Source organism: Sphaerodactylus townsendi, linkage group LG12 (genome assembly GCF_021028975.2).
Source record: "Sphaerodactylus townsendi isolate TG3544 linkage group LG12, MPM_Stown_v2.3, whole genome shotgun sequence".
Taxonomy (NCBI): domain Eukaryota; kingdom Metazoa; phylum Chordata; class Lepidosauria; order Squamata; family Sphaerodactylidae; genus Sphaerodactylus; species Sphaerodactylus townsendi.
The window spans coordinates 17,290,405-17,318,051 of record NC_059436.1 but is presented as its reverse complement, the minus strand read 5'-3'; the positions used below and the strand labels follow the sequence as shown (position 1 = coordinate 17,318,051).

Here is a 27,647-nt window from a genome sequence, read left to right as displayed (position 1 = left end):
AAAGTAAAGTAAGACGGGACCCTCTTGGGTGAGAATGTGAAAATCTAGTGCCTTTTGTGTCTCCTGACTGTTCTGTGATGTCTCCATGTAGCCTTGAGGCTTTGAGAAGAAAAAGGGAAATAGCTTTTGAAATTCCTATGGAGCTCTGACTATCTGATAGATAAAACCCTGGGTCTTAGATTTGCCACTTTGATTATTAATTATTTAATTATTTGCACATATCGGCCTTTCCTCTTGGCTCTTGGTAGCTTGCATCTAGCTGGATGGCCAAATATGATGGTTGGTATCATTCTTGTAATAACTGCTGTACATTTACAAAACATGTTAAAATATTTGTCAGACTCTGTCATTTGAGCAAATGTAATGATACCAATAACAAAATACATTTCAGTGCTTTAAATGATTCAAAGTAGTTCACATAATGGAATCTCTGTGATCTTTGTAATACCCCTATGGTAGGACAGTACTATTTTAACCTTGCAGACGGTGGAATGCTTTAACTAGGGCACGGTGGCTTGGCTAAATCACTGAGTCTTGGGCTGATCAGAAGTGTGAACTGGACAACTTCCTAATTTTTGGCTTGATTTGTAGTTACGTTGTTGACCCCAACAGAAGCCTAGTGGGAAGGTTTCACCAATAAGTTAGTTGTTGAGTAAACTGCATTTCATTCTTCATAACCCAGTGCTAGGGATTTAAGCCAGCTTATTATAAGAAAGGGGAACTGTGGGAAAGGATTCCTTGGACAGAATGCTGAGGACGCAGGCTGTCCTTCACTCCACGTTGGTGTCTGCCCAGGTCTTCTCTGTCCTGATCTTCCTTGCACTGTTGCTGTGCACGCTGAGCTGTGAGCTCATCTTCTCCTTTTCAGAGGCTGAGGTAACTGTTTGTCTTCTGCTCTCCCGCAGGGCCGCCTTTCATTGTTTCCCCTCCAGAGAACATCACAGTCAACATCTCCCAGGATGCAATGTTCACCTGCCAGGCCGAGGCATATCCAGGCAACCTGACCTACACTTGGTACTGGGAGGAGGAGAACGTCTACTTTAAGAAGTGAGCTCAGACCTGGTTTGTGGAATTTCTCTGCTGGCTCAGCAGCAGGGAATAAATTAAAGAGTACTGTTTGGACCAGAAGTTAAGAGACGTTCTAGGCCTCTTCCTTGTCCTGAATCTATGACTTGTGCATTCTCACTTTACTTTGTATACAAAAGCAGTTACATTGGCTGCGATTATATGTTCAAAGCACCACCTATTGTCTATCCCGCACTATGACAAAAAAAATGGTCCATGAAAGAGATCCTGTAGTTACTTAAAGGCTAATAGATTTATTGTGCCACAAGCTTATGTCATATAACCTAATGGTTGTTTCATTGGATGCCTTGTTACCAAAACTGGTGTGTATGAGTCTGGAGAGACATATATCTTACGATAAATGTCAGAAATGTAGCAAATGTTGACTTTGAGTAGCAAATGTTTTTAACAGGTCCAAAGGGAAACGTTAAAGCCAAATGTGTTCCGCGCATGTCTCAGTACATCTTTTCCAGGTGAAGTCTTTTTTGTCTTGCTGGGTATGTGAAACAGGTTTGATTTGCAGGTATTACTCTGCCTTCCTGCAAATCTCAGCTTTGAGATCAGGAGCTGTTCTTATGTACGTATGTGCCCTCAAGTTGCGATTGACTTATGATGACCCTCGCAAGGGGTTTTCAAGGCAAGTGAGAAAAGGGGAGAGCTGCCATTGCCTTCCCTGGTACTTCGCCCATCTAAACTTCTTAGCTTGCTTTGTCTGATTATCTGCCCTGGATCCCTGGAGCTGACCTTAGGGGTGTGAATTATTCCCCCCCTTGACTTTGACATTCCACAGCAAATGTATTTATCCACTATTGGCACAAAATATGGTTCAACATAAGAACATAAGAACAAGCCAGCTGGATCAGACCAGAGTCCATCTAGTCCAGCTCTCTGCTACTTGCAGTGGCCCACCAGGTGCCTTTGGGAGCTCACATGCAGGATGTGAAAGCAATGACCTTCTGCGGCTGTTGCTCCCGATCACCTGGTCTGTTAAGGCATTTGCAGTCTCCGATCAAAGAGGATCAAGATTGGTCACTACATGTCAGCCAGTGTCAAGCTTTCTTGTAACCAAGGTTTGCCAGCATGCTTCATAGTTTGCTTTTGAGAGCACTCAGGATGCCATTAGCCATCATTCCCTTATGTTTTAGTGTTAACTGTGGTAAACAATGCACGTGCAAATCTAAATCATTGTGAAGGGGGAGAAGGGAAGGAACAGGGGAGTCCTTTGATGAAGGAAAAGAGAGAAAGGAGGGAATGTGGATTCTGCAGACTGGCTTCTGATGTGCAAACCCTGGTTTTCCAGAAGGTCTCACTGTGTACTTATCAGTGTAGCAAACCACTTCATGCGTCTGGCACAGTGGGTTTTTTCTCCCATGAAATCACAATTAAATTTGCAAATTCTTTGCAGTCCAGGAAATAATTTGTCCTTTTGTTCTGGTGGGGATTACTGGTATTGTTCACAATTTCCCCCACAGCTGGAAACATGAGCCGAGTTGCTCTGTCTTGAGATAAGGAAGCAGCTGTCATAGGATAAGTAGCAGAGAGTGTTCGAGAAATCTTCTTCGGGGAACAAGCAGAGCATGCTTTTCATACTGAGAAATTCGACTCATTAAAGCCCAGCAGGAGCTGCCATGTATCCAGGCTCCTCCACTCTATGGAGTGCTTGGCATACCCAATAATCCAGCCCCACTGGGAAGAGCTGTTGTCCTTAAAGATTTAGAGCATTCCTTTTCTTAGTCAGATGGGTGGCGCTGATCCCCCTGAGACTGCCTTTTCAGCCCAGTTCTGACATAACATTCTTCCTCTATGGAAAATCCTCTTGGAAGGGTATGAAAGAAGAAGCATTGTGTTTGATTGCCAGACTTGCATGGATTTGCGAGAAAGTAAGGCCAGAGGATCGGGATTATGCTGTTTCCTTGCAAAATCCACGCCTGGATTTTACATTCCTGTGAGATACTTGGTGTAGTGTAGTGGTTAAGAGCAGGTGCACTCTAATCTGGAGAACCGGGTTTGATTTCCTGCTCTGCCACTTGAGCTGTGGAGGCTTATCTGGTGAACCAGATTAGCTTGTGCACTCCAACGCAGTTGGGTGGCCTTGGGCTTCGGAGCTCTCTCAGCCCCACCAACCTCACAGGGTGTTCGTTGTGTGTGGGGGAGGGGGAGGGAAAGGAGATTGTAAGCCCCTTTGAGTCTCCTTACTGGGGAGAAAGGGTGATATAAATCCAACTCCTCTTCCTCTTCCTCTTCCTCTTCCTCTTCCTCTTCCTCTTCCTCTTCCTCTTCCTCCTCTTCTTCCTCCTCCTCCTCCTCCTCCTCCTCCTCCTCCTCCTCCTCCTCCTCCTCCTCCTCCTCCTCCTCCTCCTCTTCTTCTTCTTCTTCTTCTTCTTCTTCTTCTTCTTCTTCTTCTTCTTCTTCTTCTTCTTCTTCTTCTTCTTCTTCTTCTTCTTCTTCTTCTTCTTCTTCTTCTTCTTCTTCTTCTTCTTCTTCTTCTTCTTCTTCTTTTCTTCTTCTTCTTCTTCTTCTTCTTCTTCTTCTTCTTCTTCGTCTTCCTCTTCTTCTTCTTCTTCTTCTTCTTCTTCGTCTTCTTCTTCTTCTTCTTCTTCTTCTTCTTCTTCTTCTTCTTCTTCTTCTTCTTCTTCTTCTTCTTCTTCTTCTTCTTCTTCTTCTTCTTCTTCTTCTTCTTCTTCTTCTTCTTCTTCTTCTTCTTCCCCCCTGCATGTTGGCATGGTTGTCATCTGGCAGAGGAAAGATTCTGGGCTGATTTGACATACTGTTGCATGGGGATGTGTTCCCTTCTGAGTGTTGGTGTAGTTTGCACCTTAGGGGAGTGTGTGGACCTATTGGAAGGAGATGTCTGATGGTTTGTTTGAGCATGACATCAGAAGCAGTCTTGCAGTGTTGGGACGTTCCCTTTTGGTTGGCTTCCCTTGCAAAGATAAATTATTTTTTCGCATTTTTTGGTGAGTCAATGTAGCATAGTGGTTAAGAGCGGGGGACTCTAATCTGGAGAAACGGGTTTGATTCACCATTCTTCCAACTGAACAGCAGACTCTTATCTGGTGAACTGGATTTGTTTCCCCGCTCTTCCACATGAAGCCTTCTGGGTGAACTTGGGCTAGCCACAGATCTCTCCGAACACTCTCATCTCCACCTGCCTCACAAGGTGCCTGTTGTGGGAAGAGGAAGAGAAATGAGTTGGTAAGCCTCCTTGACAGAAAGGTGGGGTATAAATCCAAACTCCTCCTCTTCTTTGGCCAGGCATTCAAGCTAACCAAGGCCAACCAAAGCTCCTCAGTGCAATTTGTTCTGCATGGACTGTGACAGACATGACAGTTGCAAAACATGTGTAGTGAGCTTGCCCATGACTGAGTTACTGCTGCATCTTTCATGAACATCTGATGTGGTTTGGGTGAGAAACACGCCTCTTTCCAACTGTGCTTTATGCTCCTGTGAACTAACATTCCTCCCAATCAGCAAAAAGGCCTGAACTGACCACAAAACGTTGGTTTTCCAGGCAGCTGGGACACAGTGGCCGCCTCAGGTGCAGAGATGTTCATCTGTTCCATTTCTCCCTCTGCCCTTTTCCCACTTCTCTTGTCTTTGTTCTCATGCCCTTCCAGTGACCTCAAGTTGAGGGTGCGGATCCTGATCGATGGGACGCTCATCATCTTCCGAGTCAAGCCAGACGATGCCGGGAAATACACCTGCATTCCGAGCAACAGCCTGGGTCGTTCGCCATCTGCTTCTGCCTACCTGACAGTGCAGTGTGAGTCTGCTGGTCTGGGGCAAACGGGCCAGGCCCAACCGATGGGTTAAAAAAAGCTCAATCTTGTCTGGTCATATTATGGCTCTTATCAACCTAAGAAATGGGGCTGGTGTTTTCCCTGTACAGTCTCTTGGTAATGTTGGACTGGTGCCACAGTAACTGGGTTGCCACAGCAGCAGTGCCAGAGAGTAAAGAATAAATCGTGCTAAATTGCAGGGACTTGTGAGGTGTCGGCTGATTGGTACAGTTTCTTGGGTTAATTGCTTTGATTAATGCAATGTTACCTAGCTTCTCTGCTGTATCAAATCAAGCAGCAGATGCTTCAAAGCGGAGTATCATGTCTGTATTAGATGTCTCAGGGGAGGGTTAATCTGCCACTCCTTGCTTAGGCAGGATTCGTGACCATCGCTTTGACGTTATCATTTGTTGTATTTCAGTGCTGCCAATCTGCCAGGGTGCTCTTCAAAAACCCGTTTCCCGCAGGCCTCCTCTGGGCATGGTTTTATTCCACATTTTTTGTGGCACTTGCTCAAAGATGAGAAATCCCAACAACTCTTGTAAAATGGAGGGCTTTGTTGAACAGTTTGTCTGCCTCAGTGCAAAGCACAAAGGTCAGGGGCTGCCTCCTGCCCAGGTGTGTTACAGGAACTTGGCCTTGGTGGTAATACCTGCCTTGTAATCTTTTAGATTATTCTTTGGACAATCTGTGAATGATAAATCGTGGGAGAGATTCCAAGCTGGGAAGTTTGTGTGCGATGCGTGCTTTTAATGTTCGATTTTCATTCTGGCTCATGCTCTCTGAAGCAGAATGGGCAGATCTGATCATACACTTAAAGTGGTTTATTAGTAGTGTCATCTTCCTGGGAAATACTGGGAATTTGGGGGAGTGGCTTCCACTTGAGCTTCCAGCATAGTGTAGCGGTTAAGAGCGACGAACCAGGTTTGATCCCGCACTCATCCACATGAGCGGCAGATGCTTATCTGGTGAACAAGGTTTGTTTCCCCACTTCTCCCACGTGAAGTTCAATGTAGCAAAATGCAAAGTGATGCACATAGGGGCAAAAAATCCAAACTTCACATACACGCTACAGGGGTCAGTGCTATCAGTCACAGACCAGGAAAGGGATTTGGGTGTCTTAGTTGATAGTTCCATGGGAATGTCAACTCAATGCATGGCAGCTGTGAAAAAGGCAAACTCTATGCTGGGGATCATTAGAAAAGGAATTGATAATAAAACTGCAAAGATTGTCATGCCCTTATACTCAGCAGTGAATGCGACCGCGCCAGGAGTACTGTGTCCAGTTCTGAGTAAGCATCTCAAAAAGGATATTGAGGAGATAGAAAAAGTGCAGAGAAGGGCAACAAGGATGATTGAGGGACTGGAGCACCTTCCCTATGAGGAGAGGCTGCAGCGTTTGGGACTCTTTAGTTTGGAGAGGAGGCGGCTGAGGGGGGATATGATTGAAGTCTACAAAATTATGCATAAGGTTGAAAGTGTTGACAGAGAGAAGTGCCTCTCTTTCTCTCCTGTCTACTAGAACCAGGGGGCATTCATTGAAAATGCTGGGGGGAAGAATTAGGACTAATAAAAGGAAACACTTCTTCACGCAACGTGTGATTGGTGTTTGGAATATGCTGCCACAGGAGGTGGTGATGGCCACTAACCTGGATAGCTTTAAAAGAGGCTTGGACAGATTTATGGAGGAGAAGTCGATTTATGGCTACCAATCTTGATCCTCTTTGATCTGAGATTGCAAATGCCTTAACAGACCAGGTGATCGGGAGCAACAGCCGCAGAAGGCCATTGCTTTCACATCCTACATGTGAGCTCCCAAAGGCACCTGGTGGGCCACTGCGAGTAGCAGAGAGCTGGACTAGATGGACTTTGGTCTGATCCAGCTGGCTTGTTCTTATGTTCTTATGTTCTTATGAAGCCTGCTGGGTGACCTTGGGCTAGTCCCAGTTCTCTCGCAGCCCCACCAGCTGCAAAGTGCATTGAAAGTGCATTATTCTGCATGTGTAGGAGGGGCCTAAACCCTGGAAGGACAGGGTGGGGGGGAGGGAGGGAGAGAAAAGGAAGGATGGATAGGACATTTGATCTCATGACATGCTTTCAGTCTCTTGACTGAAAGCAGGATTTTAAAAGTAAGGTTTGATTGTGGTCTTTGGCACCATTTGAATCCACAGCTAATCTTAGAGGAAAGACTGGAGGGAGCTCCATTTTGGGCTGTGATTTTCCTGATCCGTTCTGTCTGCTTCGACTGGGAGCTGACTTGCGCCACTTCCCCCAAGTAGCTGTCAGATGGTGATGGCTTTTGGTTGGTCATTAATCAACCGAGCTCTGACTCCATCCAGTGACCTAGAAGTGAAAAAGCTCAGTGTCCTGTTACCAATCCGCTGAGCCTCTGTTGATTACATTTCCTAAGACATGGTGCTAAACTGCATGTATACAAATGAAGTCTTTCATTATGCTCTGGAGCTGAATCTGGGTTACGATGCCACAGTCTGCAGTGGGTGACCTTGATAAATGCTCGCTCCTCAGGGGTCGTCGGGGTCGGGGGGAGTCGCATTCAGGGGAAAGCTGTGCTTGAAAATTTGCATGCTGAACACCTCCCGAGCACTGTAGAGAGAGCATATACAGAGCTCTTTTATGGATTTTAATCATTCTGTTTTTAATCTTTAATACCTCTGTAGTCTTGGTTCTCCTCTTTCATTTTGTCCCCAGTAGACCATCAAAATTGGAGATGTAAAAGAAAAGCAACAAATAGAAACCCCTATAAAACCAGAATAATAAGGATTAATTCTTGCCTTTTGGTTTGTTTATGCTCCCATTAATCATACCACTGAGAAACCTCGAATCCCTGACAATGGTGGTGTCATTCAACCATTCTCAGTTTGACTCTGAGAAGCACTGATGCTTCCCCCCTCCCCCGTTTTCTCTCCCTGCCCATAACTACAGAGAAGAGGCCTAGAAAAATGAAAGGAAATAAATATGGGATTCCAAAATAGCCACTGGACCAGACAGAGAAAGCTGATCATCTGTTTTGAGGGGTTGCCATCTCTGGAGATCTGCAAGACCATTTCATTTGCTAGGGCTTTTAATGGGGTGTTGGCTGCATGTGTATTTTTTTAGGGAAGGGTTTTTTTTGGGAAGAGGGGGTGATTGTATTTTGTATTTTTTGAAAAATACTAGGATTTGTAAACTGTTTCAAGCCTTGGGGAAAGGTGTGTCTGAATGGTTTTATGAATATAATTTGGCACATTTCTAAAGATATTGTGATATTTGTGGGTTATGAAAAAAACATAAAAGGACTGGGTTATGGAACTGCATTTTAAACCAAAGTAGCAAACCCAGAACCCAGAGCCCCACATCCTCTGCACTGGGGCCTCTAATGGTGTGGTACCCCACACATGGATGTTGAGAGCAGGAAGTGTGGGCAAATGCACATTTCTCATTCAGAAGAAACCTTTCCCTGACACAAAGCATCTTTCATAAGGGGGAGGCTTAAATTCATAGAATCATAGAGTTGGAAGAGATCACAAGGACCATGAAGTCCAACCCCCTGCCATGCAAGAAGACACAAAGCGCTCCTGACAGATGGCCATCCAGCCTTTGTTTAAAAACCTCCAAAGAAGGAAATTCACCACCCTCTGAGGCAGCGTATTCCACTGTCAAACAGCCTTTACTGTCAGGAAGTTTTTCCTGATGTTTAGGTGGAATCTCTTTTCCTGCACATTGAACCCATTACTCCTGGTCTTAGTCTCCCTCTTGCTCCCTCTTCAACATGACATCCCTACAGATATTTAAACATGGTTATTGTGTCACCCCTCAACCTTCTCTTCTCTGCTTTTTCATCCAGTTCAAGGTCCCCAAGGTTGTAAACATTCAAAACAAAACATTGAATATGCTAAAAAGCAATAAATTCAAATATATAAAAATGCCGGTATTTAAAACAGACATAAGAACATGCAAACAGGGAGGAAGGCTTATAAGAGTTTGTGGCGGAATGCTGAAAAAAATAAAAACATTTCCTTCTGGCAGAAAAAAATGACAGAAGGTGACAGATGAAAATCTCTGGGGAGAGTTGCCATGATCAAGAAGGTTGTCCTCAGGTTGCTACCTGTCTAGCCTCAGACAAAGGCAGCATCTGAAGCAAGGCCTCCAAATGTGACCGGCATAGTCAGTTAGCTTTATAAGAGAGTTGGTAGTTCTTCAAGTTGCTGGCTGCAAACCACACAGGCTATAAGATCAATACCAGCACCTTGAATTGCACCTTGAAACAAATTGAGGGCCAGTGTAAATGGACTGGATTGATACAATCCCTTCATTCCTCTTATTTTGGCTGCAGCATTCTGAACCATCTCTCTCTCTCTCTCTCTCTCTCTCTCTCTCTCTGTGTGTGTGTAAATATGCATGCATATATGTATATACCCACATATAGATATACACACACTTATATCCATCCATCCATCCATCCATCCACCCACCCACCTCAGCTTCACCTAACTTAACCCACTTAAGAAATGTGCTCGTTTTTAATTAGCATTCTCTTTTGTTTATAGGTTTCCCTCCAAATTCTTTAGAAGTTTTGCCCCCAAAGGGGCCTTCAGATTCTCCATCAATAATTTCCTGTAGGCAACTTCTAGTGAAATGTACTGAAGTGACTACCCATCCCTGCCCCCTCCCACAACAGGGCTTCAGTTCGTATCTAGCCCTCCTGTTTGCAGAAAAGACCTTGGAAATGGTGTGGGTTGTATTTGCTAAACAATGAGTGGGAAGATTTTCTCCTTTTCAAAAATAAAAAGCGAGGCTTTTTGTTGTTGTTGTTGGTAACTGGAGTTGTGCACGTACTAGCTGGTCTCTGAGAAAAAAAATGTGTTCCTAGAGCTTAGTGTAGATAAAGATAAAACAATAACTAAAGCTCCCATGTTGATGCTAAATGTTGCTCTAATGGGTCTGGAGGAGATAATGAACGCAAGGATAATGGTCTTTGGAGGCCAGGGAGTTATGAATGTTACTGAATTGTCATTTGGGGGTATGATGAAAACATTACTGACCCTCTTTCCAGCTGAATACAATGGAAAGAAGATCACGTGGGTATGCTTAGCTGGCAGCTACAAGAGCAGTCAGACTTGAAATTCTGAATGTCCTATTGTTTGATTCTAGATCCTGCCCGTGTGGTGAATATGCCCCCCATCATATATGTTCCTGTTGGGATTCATGGATATATTCGATGCCCAGTTGAGGCTGAGCCACCGGTAACCCTGGTCAAGTGGAACAAAGATGGACGCCCTCTGCACGTTGAAAAGGTAAAGGGAGTCGTTTGACGGGTTTCTTTCTTACGCTGATTTAAAGCCACATCATGTATGTGACATTAGCCCTAGATACTCGCATCCATAGGTGTCTAGTGCAATGTAGTGGTTGGAGTGTCAGCCTAGAGCCAAGGAGACCGTGGTTCAGAGCTCTGTAGTGAAGCTCACAGGCTGCCTTGAGCCCTTCGGGATAGGGTGGGATATGAATCCACAAATAAAGTAAAATAAATAATACTCTCTTAGTCCAGCCTACTTCACAAGGTTGTAGTGAGGTCAAAATGGGCTGTCCTTGGAACAAAGAAAAGAAGAAACATTCAGATATCTATCTAGCACATTTTTATTATTCTTAACTGCTTATGAATAATAAATTGAGAGGGGTAGTCATTTAAAGCAGTGGACTGTAATCTGGAGAACCGGGTTTGATTCCCCACTCCTCCTCCACATGAGCAGTGGACTCTAATCTGGTGAACCATGTTTGTTTCCCCGCTCCTCCACATGAAGCTTGCTGGGTGACCTTGGGCAAGTCACAGTTCTCTCTCACAGAACTCTCTCAGCCCCACCTATTTCACAAGGTGGCCATTGTGGGGAGAGGAAGAGGAGGACTTTGTAAGTTGTTTTGAGACTCTGTATGGTTGAGAAAAGTGGTGTATAAATCCAAACTCTTCTTCTTCTTTGACTTTTATCCCCATTTTTCTTACTAGAAGCTTAGAGTGGTGGGCGGAGTTTCAGCATCCTCTGATATTTTTACAAGTGCCCCCAGTGATAGGTTCGGCTAAGAGAAAGTAACTGGTCCAGTGAACTTTCGTGGCCAGTCCTGCCTGGTTGTAGTCTGAGAGGGGGCCAGGTTCACCACCCTGCCTGTCCACCACTCTGCAGTTGTCTTTCATCGTGGTGAGGAGTGGATATTTTTCAAATAAATAAATCAGCTCTGCTCACCACGGGGGTGTTAAAGAAGAGCCCAGTGTGCCTCCTTCCCATTCTTCAGTTTAATCAACAGCAATCTTCCTGTCTAAGGTCTTATAGGGAGTTCATTTCTCCTGTCACTGTGGGAGGTAAGCATCATTAATCTAACACCAATGGAGCCATAAAGTGTCATCCTGCAGTTGTTGCTATATATGGGAATCTGGTGTTTAAAAGATCCTCTTTAACGAGACTTGGTCCTGCCATTGCCTTGGTTTGAAAGTCCTAGCAAAGAATTCAGTCTTTTAAATATTTAAGGGGAATGCTCAATATTTAGAGCTCGCTTGAAATATTAACAATTTAAAAGGTTATAATCTGCACATTTCAAATTGGATTTGTTTAGCCGTGTGGTTTTTGACTTCAGTGGCGGTGGTGGTGCTAAGCATGGGCACACTCCAGCCAAGGCTGAGTACTTTGAAACCCTGTGGGTCTCCATGGGAGACATTTAAGCACATGGCTAATGTTGCCATTATAGCTGTGGAAGTTTACTGAACCTAAGGCTGCAACCCTGTATGTGTGAACATAAGAACAGCCATGTTGGACGAGACCTTGCCTCCATCTGGTCTAATGTTCTGTTTCGTTGGCCAGCCAGGTGCTCCCAGGTGGTCTACAAGTCTCTCCCATAGTTATCCACCCCATCATTAGTATTCTGAAGGTTGCTGTTCTGGACCTGGAACTTCCATTTAGTCATTGAGGCTTCTGATGGCATTGTTTTCTGTGAGTGTGCCAAGTCTTCCTGTTAGTGTTCTTCAGTGCACCTTAGTGGCAGTCAGTTCTGCAAGTTAATTAATCTCAGAGTAAACAAGTCCTTCTTGAAGCTTCACCATCGATATATACCAGGGCACTGTGATACATGCTTACAGAGGAGCAAGCCTCTATGTGTCTGTGAGCCGTGCTTCCTTTCGGGGGAGGGTGGCAAATAAATCTAAAGTATAAATAAATAAAATTAAGATATTTGGGAGTGGACTGCAATGACATGTATTATCTCACAGAGAGATTCTGTATAGTTACTCTAGTCTAAGCCAGTTGAAATCAATGGATTTAGACTGGCGTAACCAGTGGTGGGATTCAAATAATTTAACAACTGGTTGTTTACAAGCAGCATTTTAACAACCGGTTCTGCCGAAGTGGTGCGAACCTGCTGGATCCCACCACTGGGCATAACTCTGTATAGCATTGCAACAAAGGGAAGCCCTTTTTTTCTTTCTCAGGAGGAAAGGTTTTTTTTTCTTTCCTGGGTCCAATGATGACACAAGTATCTGATGCTGAATAAAGCTCTCTTCCAGGCAGGCTTCCAGCTATTTTTTTCTCAGCGCATGACATGATGATCCAGTGACATTAATTTGCTGCCTATTTTCAAGCTAATCAGATCTGTCCGTCCGTCCGTCCGTCCGTCCTCCTTCCTTCCTTCCTTCCTTCCTTCCTTCCTTCCTTCCTTCCTTCCTTTCTTTCTTTCTTTCTTTCTTTCTTTCCTTCCTTCCTTCCTTCCTTCCTTCCTTCTTCTTTCTTTCCTTCTTTCTTTCCTTTCTTCTTTCTTTCTTTCTTTCTTTCTTTCTTTCTTTCTTTCTTTCTTTCTTTCTTTCTTTCTTTCTTTCTCACTCTGCTTTTGCCCTAGTGGCGACTCAAAGGGTCCTATACTGTGTCCTGTCCCCCCCGCCTCGTATCTTCACAACAACTGTATGGGTAGGTCAGGCTGAGAGCAGGTGACTGGCCCAAGGTTAGGGCTTTTTCAGTAGGGGCCCCTTGCTAGTGGATTGCCCACCCCTTTGAGGCTCACCTGGTGCCTGTATTGTTTTCTTTTGGGCTTCGGGCAAAAACACTGTTTTAGTGTAGATTTTAACTGAGATCTTTTAATGTGTTGTTTTCATCATTTTTTATTTGTAATCCACCTCAGGCAGTTTCCTGAAGAGGCAACATGCAATTTTTTTTTAAAAAAATGAAATAAATAGCCTGTCTCGTTGCATTCGTTTTAATGTTACATGAGATTTCACCTCTTCCACCTTTTAAACGTGTTTGAAGCCTTGGTGGCAACTTTGAACCTTGATAAATCCTTGACCTGATTTAGCATGGGCAGTTTCCCTGGTCTGGGTCTTGCACTTCACCATCGGGAAGCAACGCGGGGCAACTTGGTTTGAAAGAGCGGCTTACTTTGGGGTAAGCTGTAGTTGTCTGTAACCAGGGCTGGTACTTTGATTTGCTTTCAGTAAGTCTTCATGCCAGCTGTAATGATAATGGAACTAATTGGAGGTCCTTGCATTTCCAAAAGCCCCCATATGGCCGTTCAGTAGCTGTGACTATTGAGCGCTACTGACCTGAGCTAGATTCAAACCAATGCCAGGAGGAGAAATTGTCCATGTCTCGTTAGCAGGGTTATGTGTCAACATGTTTCCCTGAAGCGATACATCTGTGCCATCCAAGTAGGCCAGTTATGATAACTGACCATCTCCCAGCTGACATCATTTGAAAGGCTTGCAAATGCTGTCTAAAATGTCGACAAGGGATTTTGTGTTTTGCAAGAAATCTCCATTCTGTATGGGGCTTCCCAGTGTTACCTTGTTTTGATGACTAATTTGCTGCCTTCAGCTTTTCATCTGGGCAAAAAAGAAAGGACTAGATTTTACAAACCTGCAAGTTCATATATTCCTTTTTTTTTCAATTTTGCTTCTCTCTTGAGAGAAACAGACCCATGATGCTTGCTTTTTGCAATACATCTCTACTCATTTGGCTGGTTTCTATCATAGTTTTCTTTTTAGGTAGGATCAGGGTTAGGCACACTGGCTGTCTCTCCACCTTATATCTCTTCCATCCCAGATTCAGTGCCTGCTGCTCACTCTTGCCCTGGCAGTAAGGCAAATGTTTACAGGCAGAGGCCTCTACAGAGTTTCTTTGTAAGCATTTAACAGGGGCCATTGTTCATTCTTGTACTGAAACTGATACAGGGGATAATGCCTCCTGCCACACTTCAAGGTAATGCTTATTTTTTTCTTTTAAATATCTTTTCCCTTGCAAAGTAAAAGCAGCAGGGTGGGGTGATTCTCATCAGAAAACAGCGAAAAAGAGAAAAGATTAAGAAAACCCCATCCAATTCGGCAGACTTACGTTTAAAACTGTGGACTTAGCGGCTTATCATCTCTGTGTGTGCGTGCAAAATAAAAGCAACCACATCATGGAAAGCATGAAACTATACATAATCCTTCCCTAGATAGTAGGTGCAGCTGTAGTGTTTGCTATACAAACAGAACTGTGCAGCATCTTTTGACCTATTAACTGTATTACAACAAAGTATATTTTAAATGCCAGCTGATGGCACGGGGAGAAACAACAGCATATTAAAAATTCCAGGCCAGAAACACACTCATTTAAACAGATGCCTGCAGCTGAGTTAGGTGAATAGCCAGAGGAAAAAGAAGATACTGCAACTGTGAAGCTCATCCTAGAATTATGGTGTCTCTTATAGGGTTGGCGGGTATCCGGTATTGACTAGGACAGTCTAGTGTTTTCATTGACTGTCTGGGAGAATGAGACAATTGAATGTGCGGTATTTTTAGGATTGCTCGGGTGACATCAGGCTCTCCTGGAAGCCCGGTCAGAAGAGACGACAGCCGGGCTGGGCAAACACATGACTTTACATTTCTGGGGATCTCATCACAGATCCTCATCACTGCACGTCTGGCCCACACATTCAGATCCCTACTGCTGCACTATCCAGCCCATGCCCATGATCAAGACCGAGGATGCTGCAAACTTCAGCACAAATGCACTTGTCAGATTAGACAAGCCTCTGGGAAAACGTGGCTTTGACATTCCCATTCATTTTTTCCTTGGTAAATAATAGCTGAGTAGGAACCCAATTCAGACTGGGGCCATGGTTTAACCCTTTCCTCCTGCACTGTTTCTCCAACCTGAAACATCCCTGGTGAACTGTTACTTGTAAGATAGAGAGTGTCTTATGTTTCCACAAACAGGGAAAGAGCTCCTCTGTGAGGGCCCCGATGGAGAATGATGCAAAGAAACACCATGCTGTAATCTAGAGTTACTCACCCGCAGATCCCCAGAATTACAACTGATTTCTAGTCTACAGAGATTAATTCCCCCGTAGAAAATTTCTGCTTTGAGGGTGGACTGTACACCGTTAAACCTTGCTAAGTTCCTTCCCCTCCCCAAATCCTTCCCTCTCTAAGCTCCAACTCTGAATTTCCAGGAATCTCCCAACCTGCAGTTGGAGACCCTCATCTTGCAACGCTGAATTTTCAGGAATCTCCCAACCTGGAGTTGGAGACCCTCATCAATGCATGGCAGCTGTGAAAAAGGCAAACTCTATGCTGGGGATCATTAGGAAAGGAATTGATAATAAAACTGCAAAGATTGTCATGCCCTTATATAAAGCAGTGGTGCGACCGCACTTGGAGTACTGTGTCCAGTTCTGGTCGCCACATCTCAAAAAGGATATTGAGGAGATAGAAAAAGTGCAGAGAAGGGCAACAAGGATGATTGAGCGACTGAAGCACCTTCCCTGTGAGGAGAGGCTGCAGCGTTTGGGACTCTTTAGTTTGGAGAGGAGATGGCTGAGGGGGGATATGATTGAAGTCTATAAAATTATGCATGAGGTAGAAAATGTTGACAGAGAGAAATTTTTCTCTCTTTCTCACAATACTAGAACCAGGGGGCATACATTGAAAATGCTGGGGGGAAGAATTAGGACTAATAAAAGGAAACACTTCTTCACGCAACGTGTGATTGGTGTTTGGAATATGCTGCCACAGGAGGTGGTGATGGCCACTCACCTGGATAGCTTTAAAAGGGGCTTGGACAGATTTATGGAGGAGAAATTGATTTATGGCTACCAATCTTGATCCTCTTTGATCTGAGATTGCAAATGCCTTAACAGACCAGCGGATCGGGAGCAACAGCCGCAGAAGGCCATTGCTTTCACATCCTGCATGTGAGCTCCCAAAGGCACCTGGTGGGCCACTGCGAGTAGCAGAGAGCTGGACTAGATGGACTCTGGTCTGATCCAGCTGGTTTGTTCTTATGTTCTTATTTCTTCTCTTGCTTTTGCAGTTTTCTGGATGGAGTCTGATGGAAGATGGCTCAATTAGAATAGAAGAGGCAACAGAAGAAGCTCTCGGCACATACACCTGCGTGCCTTATAATGCCCTGGGTACAATGGGCCAGTCCCCCCCTGCCCGACTGGTACTGAAGGTATCTCATATTAATCTATGGCTATTCTGAAAACCTTAGAAATATAGATCATGTACAAGAACTTCAGCAAAGTGCCAGTTGTCAGGACAAAAAGGTGGTGTATTGGAAGGGATCTGAGGGGTATAGTGCATATCTCTGGTTCCCCAATCAGATCAACTCAACAGAAGAAACCGAAGAAATTGCAGAAGAGACTGGTTTATGGGAACCTCCATAGCTATTGGTTCTGAGCGTTCTGGTTTAATTTGATGGAAATGTGTCCTTTCTAGTTAATTGGCTCTGTTTCTGTGGTGAACATTCCACATTCTTTAAAGCATTGAAAGACAGCACAAATGCCAGGTAAGAGGAAAGACTATGCAGTCATGTTTTCAGTGGACAGTCATTAATGCTATTGCCACTTTGGTCAGCTGTTTGTGCATGAAATTGGGGCATGCAGGTGTTTGTTTATGTATGCATTTACTTTCTAGTACACTTTTCTGCAAGTCAGGCAATGCCATAAGAGCAGCAGTGCAATAGAAACAGCAAGATATATAATAATAGTAGTAATGAGACATATAATAATAGTAGCAATAAGACTGGAAAAATTAGAACCTAATGCCATAAATGCAATGATGCAAAAAGTGGATTACAGGGACTAGGAAACCATGCAGTAAAAACAAGAAATGCATACCATAAATGAAACCATGAACTGTAGCTTGGGTCCCTTTGCCCAAGTGACCTTCTGAACAATTCTATTTCATGGCAGCCCTATTCCCTTTATTATAATGTTTGGAACTAGGTGGCGAATTCTGGTATGTGAACAAGTTCATGTGAGCAAACGTTTGTGAGGCAGTGAAGGAGTAGTCGAGTTGGAGAAAATATCGCTGAATTTGCAGAGGATACTTGAATTTACAGAGGATGCTTGTATGTTTTTAAAGTGTAATCTGTTAATGGCTGCCCTAAAAGCTAGACATTCAATTGACTAAAAGTTCCTTTAGCAGCCCTTTTTAATGCACACTTGGTTGCAGGCTGGCTGGGAATAGCTTAATTGATCGGTTTCCCCCCCCCCCCTTCTCTCCCCATGCTACCCATGTTTCCCCCCCTTCTCTCCCTGCACCACCCACGCTGCAGGACCCGCCCTATTTCACGGTGCTACCAGGCTGGGAGTACAGACAAGAGGCAGGGAGGGAGCTGTTGATACCCTGTGCCGCTGCAGGAGACCCTTTTCCTGTCATCGCCTGGAGAAAGGTACCCGGCCTGCCAGAAAAATCTGCAGTGCCTTTGGCTTTTGATGAATATTGCAGACAGAGAAGCCACACTCTGTCCTGGTAAGAGCAAACTGCAGATGCAGCTGCTTTGCTTCAGGCTGTACCACTGCTGCCCTGTCCCGCAGGTGGGTGGGGGAAAGCCAGCTCCTTGCAAGAAAGCATTAGTACGGCAAAACCCTTAGCAGCAGCATCTGCAAAACGAGCCGCTCCCCGCCCCCTTGTCTTGCCGCTCTGCACTAGTATTGACTGCAGGCCGTTCCCCCCTCAGGCTTCCCTTCCCACTGCTTCCGTGCAGGACAAACTAACCTCTTTGCAGAAGAATGCCGAGATGGTGCACCCTATTGATTTTTTGGGTCCGCAGGCTATGATGAGTTGCTAAGAGCAGGAGATCATGGTTGATTGAGAGGAGGGAGTTCAAGTTGAGTTTTTTTCCTCTTCCTCCGTGGTGTCTTCCTGAACTTACTTTCCCTTGTCCCACTGTCACAGTTTGTGTTTCCCTAACACTTGAGCAGAAAAGGGGTCCTGTTGGGTCAGACCAAAGATCTGTCTAGTCCAGCATCCTTTCCTACAGTGTGTGTTAAGTGCCGTCAAGTCACTTCTGACTCATGGCAACCCGAAGAGTCAATGTCTTCCAATACATGCTATTGTTAAAGCCTTGCACAGAACTTGCAAACTGTGGGCCTTCCTTTACAGAGTCAGTCCGTCTCATGTTGAGTCTTCCTCTTTTCCTGCTGGCTCCAACTTTTCCTAACGTTATTGTCTTTTCTAGTGACTTTTGTCTACTTGCTATATGACAAAGGTACAGCAATTTCAATTCAGTCATTTTAGCTTTTAGGAACAGTTCAGGCTTGATTTGATCTAGAACCCACTTATTTGTGGGGTGTGGGGAGGTTGGTGGTCCACGGTATCCATAATATTTTCTTCCAATCCCATATTTTAAAGGAATATACTCTTTTCCTGTCAGGTTTTCTTCGTTGTTCAGCTTTCACACCCTTACATGGAAATAGGGAACACTATGGCATGAATTAACTTGATCTTGGTTGCCAGTAACCCACTTAAGAATCTTTTCTACTTCCTTCATGGCTGCCCTTCCTGCTGCAGCTAGTCAAATAGTTCTGGACACGACACAAACAGGATATGAAGGCAATGGCTCCTACCCACATTGTGATATTTTCAGCAGCTGGTATGGCGGTATCCTGCCTCTGACCATGGAGGCTCCATGTAACCATGACAAACACCACTGATGAAGCACTCCTTCATAATTTTCTCCAGTAAGCTTTTAAATGATCAAAGCTAGTGGCCAGAAGTCATTCCATTGTATGGAGAAGTTCATTCTTTTGCTTCTGGCATGGGAAGGGATTTACTGCCTCTCTATAGACCAAAAGCCAGCGTAGAGAGCAAAGAGGGGAGGTAGATCCCTGGTGGGCGAGCTTTCTGTTTGCAGGGAAAGGGATGTTCAGAGCTGGAATCCACTCTTGGCAGTCTGAAGTGGGTCAGTTCATCCTACCGCTTCATTCTCAGCTTATTTGGTGACATGGGCGAATCTGGTCTGAGGCTCCTGATCACCCCAGGGAGAAAGTGGAAATCCTTACAAGAGCTGGCCAGTGTCACACGAGCTGCTCTAACCTATCAGTATAAAGGGGTTTCTTAATCTAACTGGTTTCCCTATATATTTTTTTCCCTTTGGCTGCTGCTAGGTGGAGCCACCAGAGCTGAATCCTCATCTGAAATCCCCCCACACCAGTCAGGACCAGTTTTGAGCTTGAGTCGTACTGATAGCTTTTCATGTCCTGTTGAATCATATTCCGTCTCTGCTGTGCGCACAGCATTTTTACAGCTGTGTTCACTGACTGCTGCGGTCCTCACCTTGTCTGGCTTCCTTTGATCCTCTTCAGGATCCTCAGTAATCTATCCTCTTCAGAATCTGGTCATATCTTATGTCTAGCATTGGACCTGCTGGACTTCTCTTTCACCCATGACCTCTGGGATTCCTTGCCTGTTGGCATACCCCATCTACACATCACCCATAACATATGTCCTTTCTTCCTTTTATTTGCCATAGTGTGAAAGATAAATTTTAAAAATACCCTGTTCCCACAAAAATACTGTCCCAAGCAAATGTTAGCTGTATAGGATCACCTTCTAGTAGAATGGAAAAACCTGAATCCCCAAAGAAGCCTGGGCGATTGCCTCGTCATGCAGCCAGAATGATGTCATGGCAGTCGCAGACCAAAATCCACGGGACCACAGTTCCATCTAGTGGCTGAAAGCAATAACAGTGCAAGAATTTGTTAATTTAAAACTCATCTACTGAAAGAGGTCATCCATCGCGGCCATCAGCCCTCTTTCAAAAAAAGGATCCTGTAGTCTTGTAGTCTTGTGAATTCAAATTTATTTTGACCATGCATCAAATTTCATTGTTGGAGGTCCTCAATCCTTTCATAGCACTACAGTTGTCAGATTTCTGGGACTGGATTAGGAATCATAAAAAGCACTGTGTGGGTGAGCCTTTTAGCAGGGCGTGCCAGACATATTTCAGGTTCCAGACTGAATCAGCTGTCAACTGTGATTGTCAAGGATTAAGGAATCAATATGCACATATTATACTGGTCATATAATATGAATCTCTGTTTTTCAAGTGCCTGCCTTTATCATATCTTTCCCCTCCTTTCTAAGTCATTTAAGGCTGATATATCTTGCTGTGGTACTTCCTGCTTAGGTCAGCATATGCAGTCTTTACAGAACTCTTCACTTAGTTCCTGCCTCATGAAGAGTTCTGCAGAATTTTACAGGCTTTGGCAGAGATTAGTTCAATAAAAGATCTTGAGGTGTTTCTTCCCTATTTGCTAATGTCGTAGCAAACATTTACATTATTCCTACCACCACATTTATCTGAAAAAAAATCAACACGCATGATGTTCTGAGTCTTTTCTTGAATCTTCACGTATATGTTGATGAATTCTCACCCCTTGGCATTAGGCAGTGGCCCCTGAAGGATCATCAGTTGCTCCTCCATGCAGGCTGCAGCAGAGGCTTATCTGGTGAACCAGATGTGTTTCTGCATTCCTACATTCCTGCTGGGTGACCTTGGGCTAGTCACAGATCTCTCAGAGCTCTCTTAGCCCCACCTACCTCACAAGGTGTCTGTTGTGGGCAGAGGAAGGGAAAGGAACTTGTAAGCCAACTTGAGTCTCCTTACAGGAGAGAAAGGTGGGGTATAAATCTAAACTCCTCCTCCTCCTCCTCTTCCTTTTCTTCTTTGGGATAGAGCCCAGTTGGGGGAGGGCAACTCTGCATCTCTTGGAAAACCATGAGCTGGAGTGTACGGAAGGAAGCCTGCAGACCACAAGTGAACCGCTGGCTTGTTTCTGGTAGACCTTCTGGCACCTTTTGGTGGCTTGGATTTTTATAAAGAATGCAGGACCATGTTGACCTTGGTCTGACCCTGCGAAGCATTTCAGAGCTTCTGAACAAGAATTAGTTAATTATGCCCTAACAGTTGAGACAGCCTGCATATTTTAAATTTCAAAATTTTGAACACCTTGGTATGTCACAAGGAGTTTTGCTTTTTTAATGGTAGAACATGTGTCCGAAGTCATCCCTGTCACAGGCCTCCTTGGGCCCAGCAGACTAAAGAGCTTTCCATCTTGTCCCTCCCTTCCACGTAGTGATTGACGCTTGCCCTTTCCTGTCTTTTTACAACTTCCTCTTCCTGTCTGCAGACTTTATCTGTGCAACGAGGCACTTTGAAGTGCAGCTCACAGATTCCATCCCTTGCTCTGCCTTTGCTTGTTTCTGCTACACTTTGTTCTGCAAGTCTTTCCTTGTTTCTCCAGCCCACCAGTTTTGCTCCTAGCTACTTTCTCCACACCTCCCTTACCCATCCAGACTATTTCTGGGGAAGTGGCCCTGGCTTGACTATCCGAGTCATCAGTTTTGCTTCGCCCTTCGTTAGACATCTGAACGTGGCCCCAGGAGGGAGGGCATGGGATACCTGCTCCCATGCCCTTGCAACATGTCTCTGAGTTGTGTTTTTTTCCTTCCTTTCCCTGCGCTTTCTCTCTTGTTTGACCAAGGTAGGGAAGCCCAGCAGAAGCAAGCACAACACCCTTCCAAGTGGCAGCCTGCAGTTCCGATCTCTCAGTAAGGAGGACCACGGAGAGTGGGAATGTGTCGCTACCAACATTGTCACAAGCATAACTGCTAGCACTCATCTGACAGTCATTGGTAGGTATGGAACAGTGTGAAAGGTTTGTTAGCTTTTCTTGCACCTTGGCCATCAAAGAACTGCAGAGACTTGTAATTGGTTTTCCCCCTTAAGTGAAAAGACTGTATTCGTTACTGAAGTAAAGGGACATAACGTACAAATAAGTTTGCAAATAGCTCTATGCGCTAAAAAAAAAGAAAGCACAAGGTTTTGTGCAATGAAGCTGGTTGTTCAGTAGTGATTCATATCGACTTTTGAGAAAACAGTCTGCTCATGATATGCGACACTGTGCTTTTGAATGGGCAACTGTGGTGGTTGAGGAGTCATGGAAACGTCCCAGCGCAAAATTTGCAGACTTGTTTTTGCAGAGAGGTGTTCCAAACGTGTGCAGAAAGTGTTCTGGAAGACAAAAACGTTTACAAAAGGAAGCAAATAGCCTTTGTACATCCTTGGGAAATCACTGTTCCGAAAGAAAGTAAGAGAAGTTGTCAGCAGACTATATTGAGATCCAGGGAAGTGATGGAGACTAGAACAAGGTGATTGAATGGGATGTTCAGCAGCAAGGTCAGAGTGGATGAAGACTAAATACAGGCACCGAGGACATCATGATTTGGCAAGAGGAATCCCTGTGCTGTGGCTGATAAAGTGTCTCTTGTAAAGGAGAATGGAAGGAGAATTAGTAGTGTGTTGATGAGAACGACTTGGAAAGTAGAACCACATTTGAATAATGAAAACAGAGAAGAATATTTAGCTAACTGATTGCTCCCCCATGCTTATATTCTAAGGAATGCCCCAGATGAAGCAGAATTATCAAATAGAAACAATTGATTCCTAACCTCCCCCAGTAAATGTGTGTAGTACAATCAATCAAGTGATAACCTGGCAAAACAACAATAAACATTTCCATAAAAGAGTAATCAGCCAAGTCCGTACAAACAATGATCCAACCAATAATTAATGATGAATAAAGATGATTCAGATCATTAATAAAGGTGTGGCTGAGTGAGACTGAACAGAGAGGATAGGAAATAGCTTTGTTGTGCCCCCATAAACCATTGGCTCATTATTCCCTGGTCCGAAGGACCATAGGGAGACTGCTTGTTGAGATTCGTCCAGATTTTTTTCTTGAATTTTATGGACTTCCTACATTTTAGAGACTGGTCCTTTTGATTGTGAGTTTTGTGAGGTTTCTTAGCTCTGTGGGTCCTCTTCTTGGGTCCCCAGGCAAATACATTGTTCCGAAGATAATTAGGAGAAAGATGATCTGCTATTCAGTGTCAAGGAAAGATCATATTTCTCATATGTTGGCAAATGTTGGGTCCAAAGGCACAAGTCAGAAATGGTTCCCAGGATGAAGAGCAACATTTTCTTTTAATTTCATGCTCTAGTGATGCTGCCTCTAAATCTCTGCCCTTTTTTTTTACTTTGTCCACATCTCTGGGTAGCTTAGGAGAGAAAAAGGTTATTTCCTTGCTGGGCTGAGCATGTTTCCCTTACCACTTATGCCATTATGTTCATCATTTAGGACCCATGGCAGCTACATCTTTTTCTTGAGCTGATTGGTAACTTCAGGATTGCGTGGGAGAAGTCAATCACATGGGTCCTCTGTAGACAAACTTAACCTCTGTGGAGTTTGGAATTGTGCTGAAATGGGAAGGAGCCATTCTGTAGGGTTCTCCTGGTTTGCCTACCTCAGTTTGCTCATGCTGAGGAATGAGAGCCTTGATGGCCATGTGCCACTTGATCTCTGCTGGGCTGGCATCTTTAGTCCCATTCTCTGGTCTTCTTCCTGGTGGTGCTATAGAAAGCAGACCAGTAGCTCCTTCCTCAGACAAGCCACCATATAGGTACAAATGAAGGTTAAGGTTGAACGAAGGTTGGTGAAGAGAAGTATGAGAGGTGATGTGATGGCCATGGTTAGATATTCGAAGGGATGTCATGTTGGCGAGGGAGCAAGCTTGTTTTCTGCTGCTCCAGAGACTGGAACAAGGAGTAATGGGTTCAATGCTTTTTAAAAAATTATCCCCTAGAAAAAGCTGAGGTTAAGCAGCAGGGAAGTCGAAGCGGGGGGATCTCTAAAACAGTGGCATTTGCTCAAAACTGAAAGGACATCCCGGTTGTTTAGCTTGTAGATCTCCACATCTCTCCGTGCATCCTAATTTATGATTCTGCTGTCCTTCCCCCTCTCCCTTCAGGCACCAGCCCCCACGCCCCGGGCAGTGTGCGTGTCACAGTCTCCATGACCTCTGCCAACGTCTCCTGGGAGCCTGGCTATGATGGCGGATACGAACAGACATTCTCAGTTTGGTACGGCCCTCTGTGAGTCATCCCAGCATGCTTTGCTCTCTGCTTCTTTTCTTTCCTACTCGGCCAGAGCTTGGAGTAGGTCTGGGATTTTCCATTCTCAGGCTGAGTTCACTTTAACTGTTTGTCCAACTGATGTGCTTAAATGTCTGCTGTCTTCTCGTGATGAGCAGAAGGAACAAGAGATACAGATTTGCCTTTAAAGAAGATTTTAGGTCCCTGCTCGAAGTACAGAATGGGGCTAAATGACTGCGCTCAGAAGAGAGATGATGATTTTATTTATATTACGTGTGTTTACATTCACCTTATTTTCCCATGAATCTCAACACTTTGGATTCCATCCACAGGCACTGACCACATTGCCAGCCACAGGGCTGCTGCATCATGTGCATTCATCCGAAGTCATAGAATGTGCTACATCCCTCTGGAATGCAAGCAGAGGTCAACTTCGGGACAGTCCTCCTGCACTCAATGATGTTGCCAAGTTTTTCATAATTGGTAGAAGTTGAAAGCAAGCTCCCCCTCCTTCCCAGTTCAGAAGTAACAAGCTTGTAAGCTATGAGCCAAAATCCATTTGCAAATGGATTTGGGCCTTGGGCACATTTTCTTCCCTCAAAATTGTTTCCTGTAGCAGTTAGTTGGGGAGATTGTGCAGCAAGAAAAGGGGGAGAGGTGGGTGGGAAACTCGGCACCACTCTGCTCCAGGGTGGGGCCAAGGGCCGGGTCGAAGCCTCACATAGGCTCCCGGCCGCCCTTCCTGCTGATGCCCATAGTGGGCGTGGCCACTGCCTGCCTTCTGCCCTTCAAGGGGAGGCATGGTGGGGCCTCTTTTCAGTGCCCTTCCCAGGCAGCAATGGTGGGCCCTGCTAATTCAGGGCTGCTCTTTCTCAGACCTTCGTTAGAACCCCAAAACCTTAGCTATGGGATAAGGGCTGGATAAGGGCTTGAATAGCCTGAGAAACTACTGCTTACAAGATGAAGGAGAGTCTGAAGAATAAAAGTTTGGCTTTATATCCCACCTTTCTCTCCTGTAAGGAGACTCAAGGTGGCTTACAAGCTCCTTCCCCTTCCTCTCCCCACAAGAGAAAGCCGGGGACAAATTGAATACTGGCACGAAAGTATACAATAATCTTTTGGAGATTTCAGAGGACTTTCAGAAGAAAATCTGGCATTGCCCTAAATTTTTCTGGCAAAGTTCCAAAAAGCTGAAATTTCAAATGGTGCCAGAGAGTTCTCTTATCTCTTTTCCAGACTTTAAGAACTATGTAGAAGTGGAGCTGCAGTTATAGATGCAGCAATTCTGACAGTGACAACTCTACTATGATGAGTTGTATCTTCTGAAATTCTCTCTTATATAATTATTAAAGCCACTCTGTATCATTCAGCCACTCTTGTGACACCATCTTTATGTAAAAACAACAGAAAACACCTGCACACGCACAGAAAGTGTGTGTCAAGATCACTGGCAACAAAGCCTTTCCAACTGGGTAAACCCTTTTGGAGCGGGCAACTTCTGAACAACAGTTAACCACTAGGCTGTTAGTAGTCTTACTTGTTGCCCTGTTTTCAGGCAGTACTTCAAAGAAATGAATGGTGAATCAGTGATTTCCTCTCCATCAACAAAAACTTCTGTAATCATGCTGCCAAGCCTCTGTGCTAGAGCCCCTTCTGCACATATAGAATAATGCACTTTCAATCCACTTTCATAATTGTTTGAAAGTGGATGTTTGCTGTTCCGCACAGTAAAGTTCAGCTGCAAAGTGCACTGGAATCTACCAGAGTTTGAGAAATCTCAGTTCTCTGTGTGATGTGGACATTCTTCCTTCTTAAACCAAATCCCCAAACCACAAGGATCCTGGCTAAGGAGCTACTCAATATCATAATCTGCATGACAGAATGATTCCCTTACATATCCATTGCTTCTTGACTGTGGAATGAAATTATGATTTGAATTTGTGAATGAGTCATTACAGAAAGAACTTTTATCTCTTGTCATTTCATAGGCGATTCTTTCTAATGGTGTCTATTAGGTTTGATGGAGCAGGGTGGGAGAAAGGTGTCTGCAGGACAGAAATAGGAATCAGTGTAGAATGGAAAATGGAATGTAAACAGAATGTGTCCTGGACTCTGACCCTCAATCTACTTATTTTGTTGCTCATTTTAATTTTAGAGACGGCAGGGAAGAGTTAAAGGGAAGTGTTTTACATATGGGTTGTATTTAAGTTTTATGGTTTTATTGTTCAAGACCTTAATCTAAGGAGTTTGAAAGGAAGCAGAATCTATCCAAATTTCCATATATTAGGGACATTCTTTTGTGGTTATTTAAAGACACACTCATAACAACCAGAGGTGATTCTGTGGGGTCATCACATGCACTTTGAATCAAAGGAACCCCCACCTGGCCCTGTATTTCAGCCTTGGGGTCAGCTGACACTTTCTACTGCGTATCATCCAGCGTTAAACAATCAAGTGATTAGCATGCACGACTGAGCCATCCCTTAGGGATCAAAATCCTGACTGATAGACAGAGTGGCCAGACATCAAAATGCTGCTCCAGCAGATCTCTTGCCTTCTGAACTATTATGCACTGTAGGAGTGACTGCTCCCTCATCTGGCCTCTGAGCTGCTTGGCATTCTGTCCCTTCATTGGCGTCCAGCAGTAATGTAGAATTGTAGAGGTGACTGTGACCTTCTCCGATCCAGTCGTGTTTTCTATCAGACCTGTTGGTTTTCACTTTTTGCCTTCTTTCTCTCCTTTCTCCCTTTTTAAAAAGTTGACCAGATGGAGTTTTGTGATAAAGGCTGGTTACACGCTTCTCATAATAAAATCTCCTCTGCTTCAGAAACAGAATACTGCTGGCACTCAGGAAGCAGAGAGTTATTATATAGGAAGACAAAAGGAGAAGCTGGCGTAAGGAAGAAAAAGATATGAGAGAAAAAGAAGCGGGAGGAAAGCAGAGGAAAGACAAAAACCCCGCCCAATTGTAGGAACAGGCGTAGGGTGCAAAATTCGCACAGCTGTCCTGTGAGTAAAATGTCCTTGAGAAGGAATGACTAAACTTCCTTCCGAGCAACATCTCACCTTGTTAGAGAAGTGCCAGCTGCTTCTGCAGTGCCTGTTGCCAGTTTTCTTGGCACATTTTCACTTGACTATTAAGGACCATAGATATTTTCAGAGCCTGGTTTTAAAAATAGGTTAATATGGCGTGAAAAAGAAGCATTAAGCGGGTGGTGGAGGGGGTTGGTTCTTGGCATAAGGCTGTGCGAGAACTTGCCAGAAGCGTGGGGGATGAGTGCAGGCATCTGTGGTGGTAGATTCCCATATTAAACTACATCTGTGGTTACAAGGTTCTGGATCACAGGCAGGGCAGCTTTGAATCTTCCTTCCATCAGAGAATCTATGCCACACAAGTTCATCTCTCAAGAAATCCATATCCACCTTTGAACTTCAGTACTTTGCAGAGGATTCTTGGGAGTAGGGCAGCTTACTGTCTTGTGAAGGGTACTGTACAGACTTGGTAGGCCTCACCACTGCACTGGACAAATAATGTGGCCTAAAGCACACACAGCACCTCCTGTGAGTCTACAA

At 44.5% G+C, this 27,647-nt stretch overlaps 1 protein-coding gene across 1 annotated transcript in view; it reads left to right on the top strand.

Moving 5' to 3' along the window:
- The window catches only part of IGSF9B (immunoglobulin superfamily member 9B), a 107,087-nt gene that overhangs the window by 53,418 nt on the left and 26,022 nt on the right, over window positions 1-27,647 (top strand). The window contains exons 6-12 of the mRNA XM_048513098.1: window positions 906-1,047; window positions 4,683-4,828; window positions 9,996-10,138; window positions 16,163-16,303; window positions 17,411-17,527; window positions 21,624-21,774; window positions 23,950-24,061. Coding sequence (XP_048369055.1) covers window positions 906-1,047; window positions 4,683-4,828; window positions 9,996-10,138; window positions 16,163-16,303; window positions 17,411-17,527; window positions 21,624-21,774; window positions 23,950-24,061 — 952 coding nt within the window. The remainder of the gene's footprint in view (window positions 1-905; window positions 1,048-4,682; window positions 4,829-9,995; window positions 10,139-16,162; window positions 16,304-17,410; window positions 17,528-21,623; window positions 21,775-23,949; window positions 24,062-27,647) is intronic.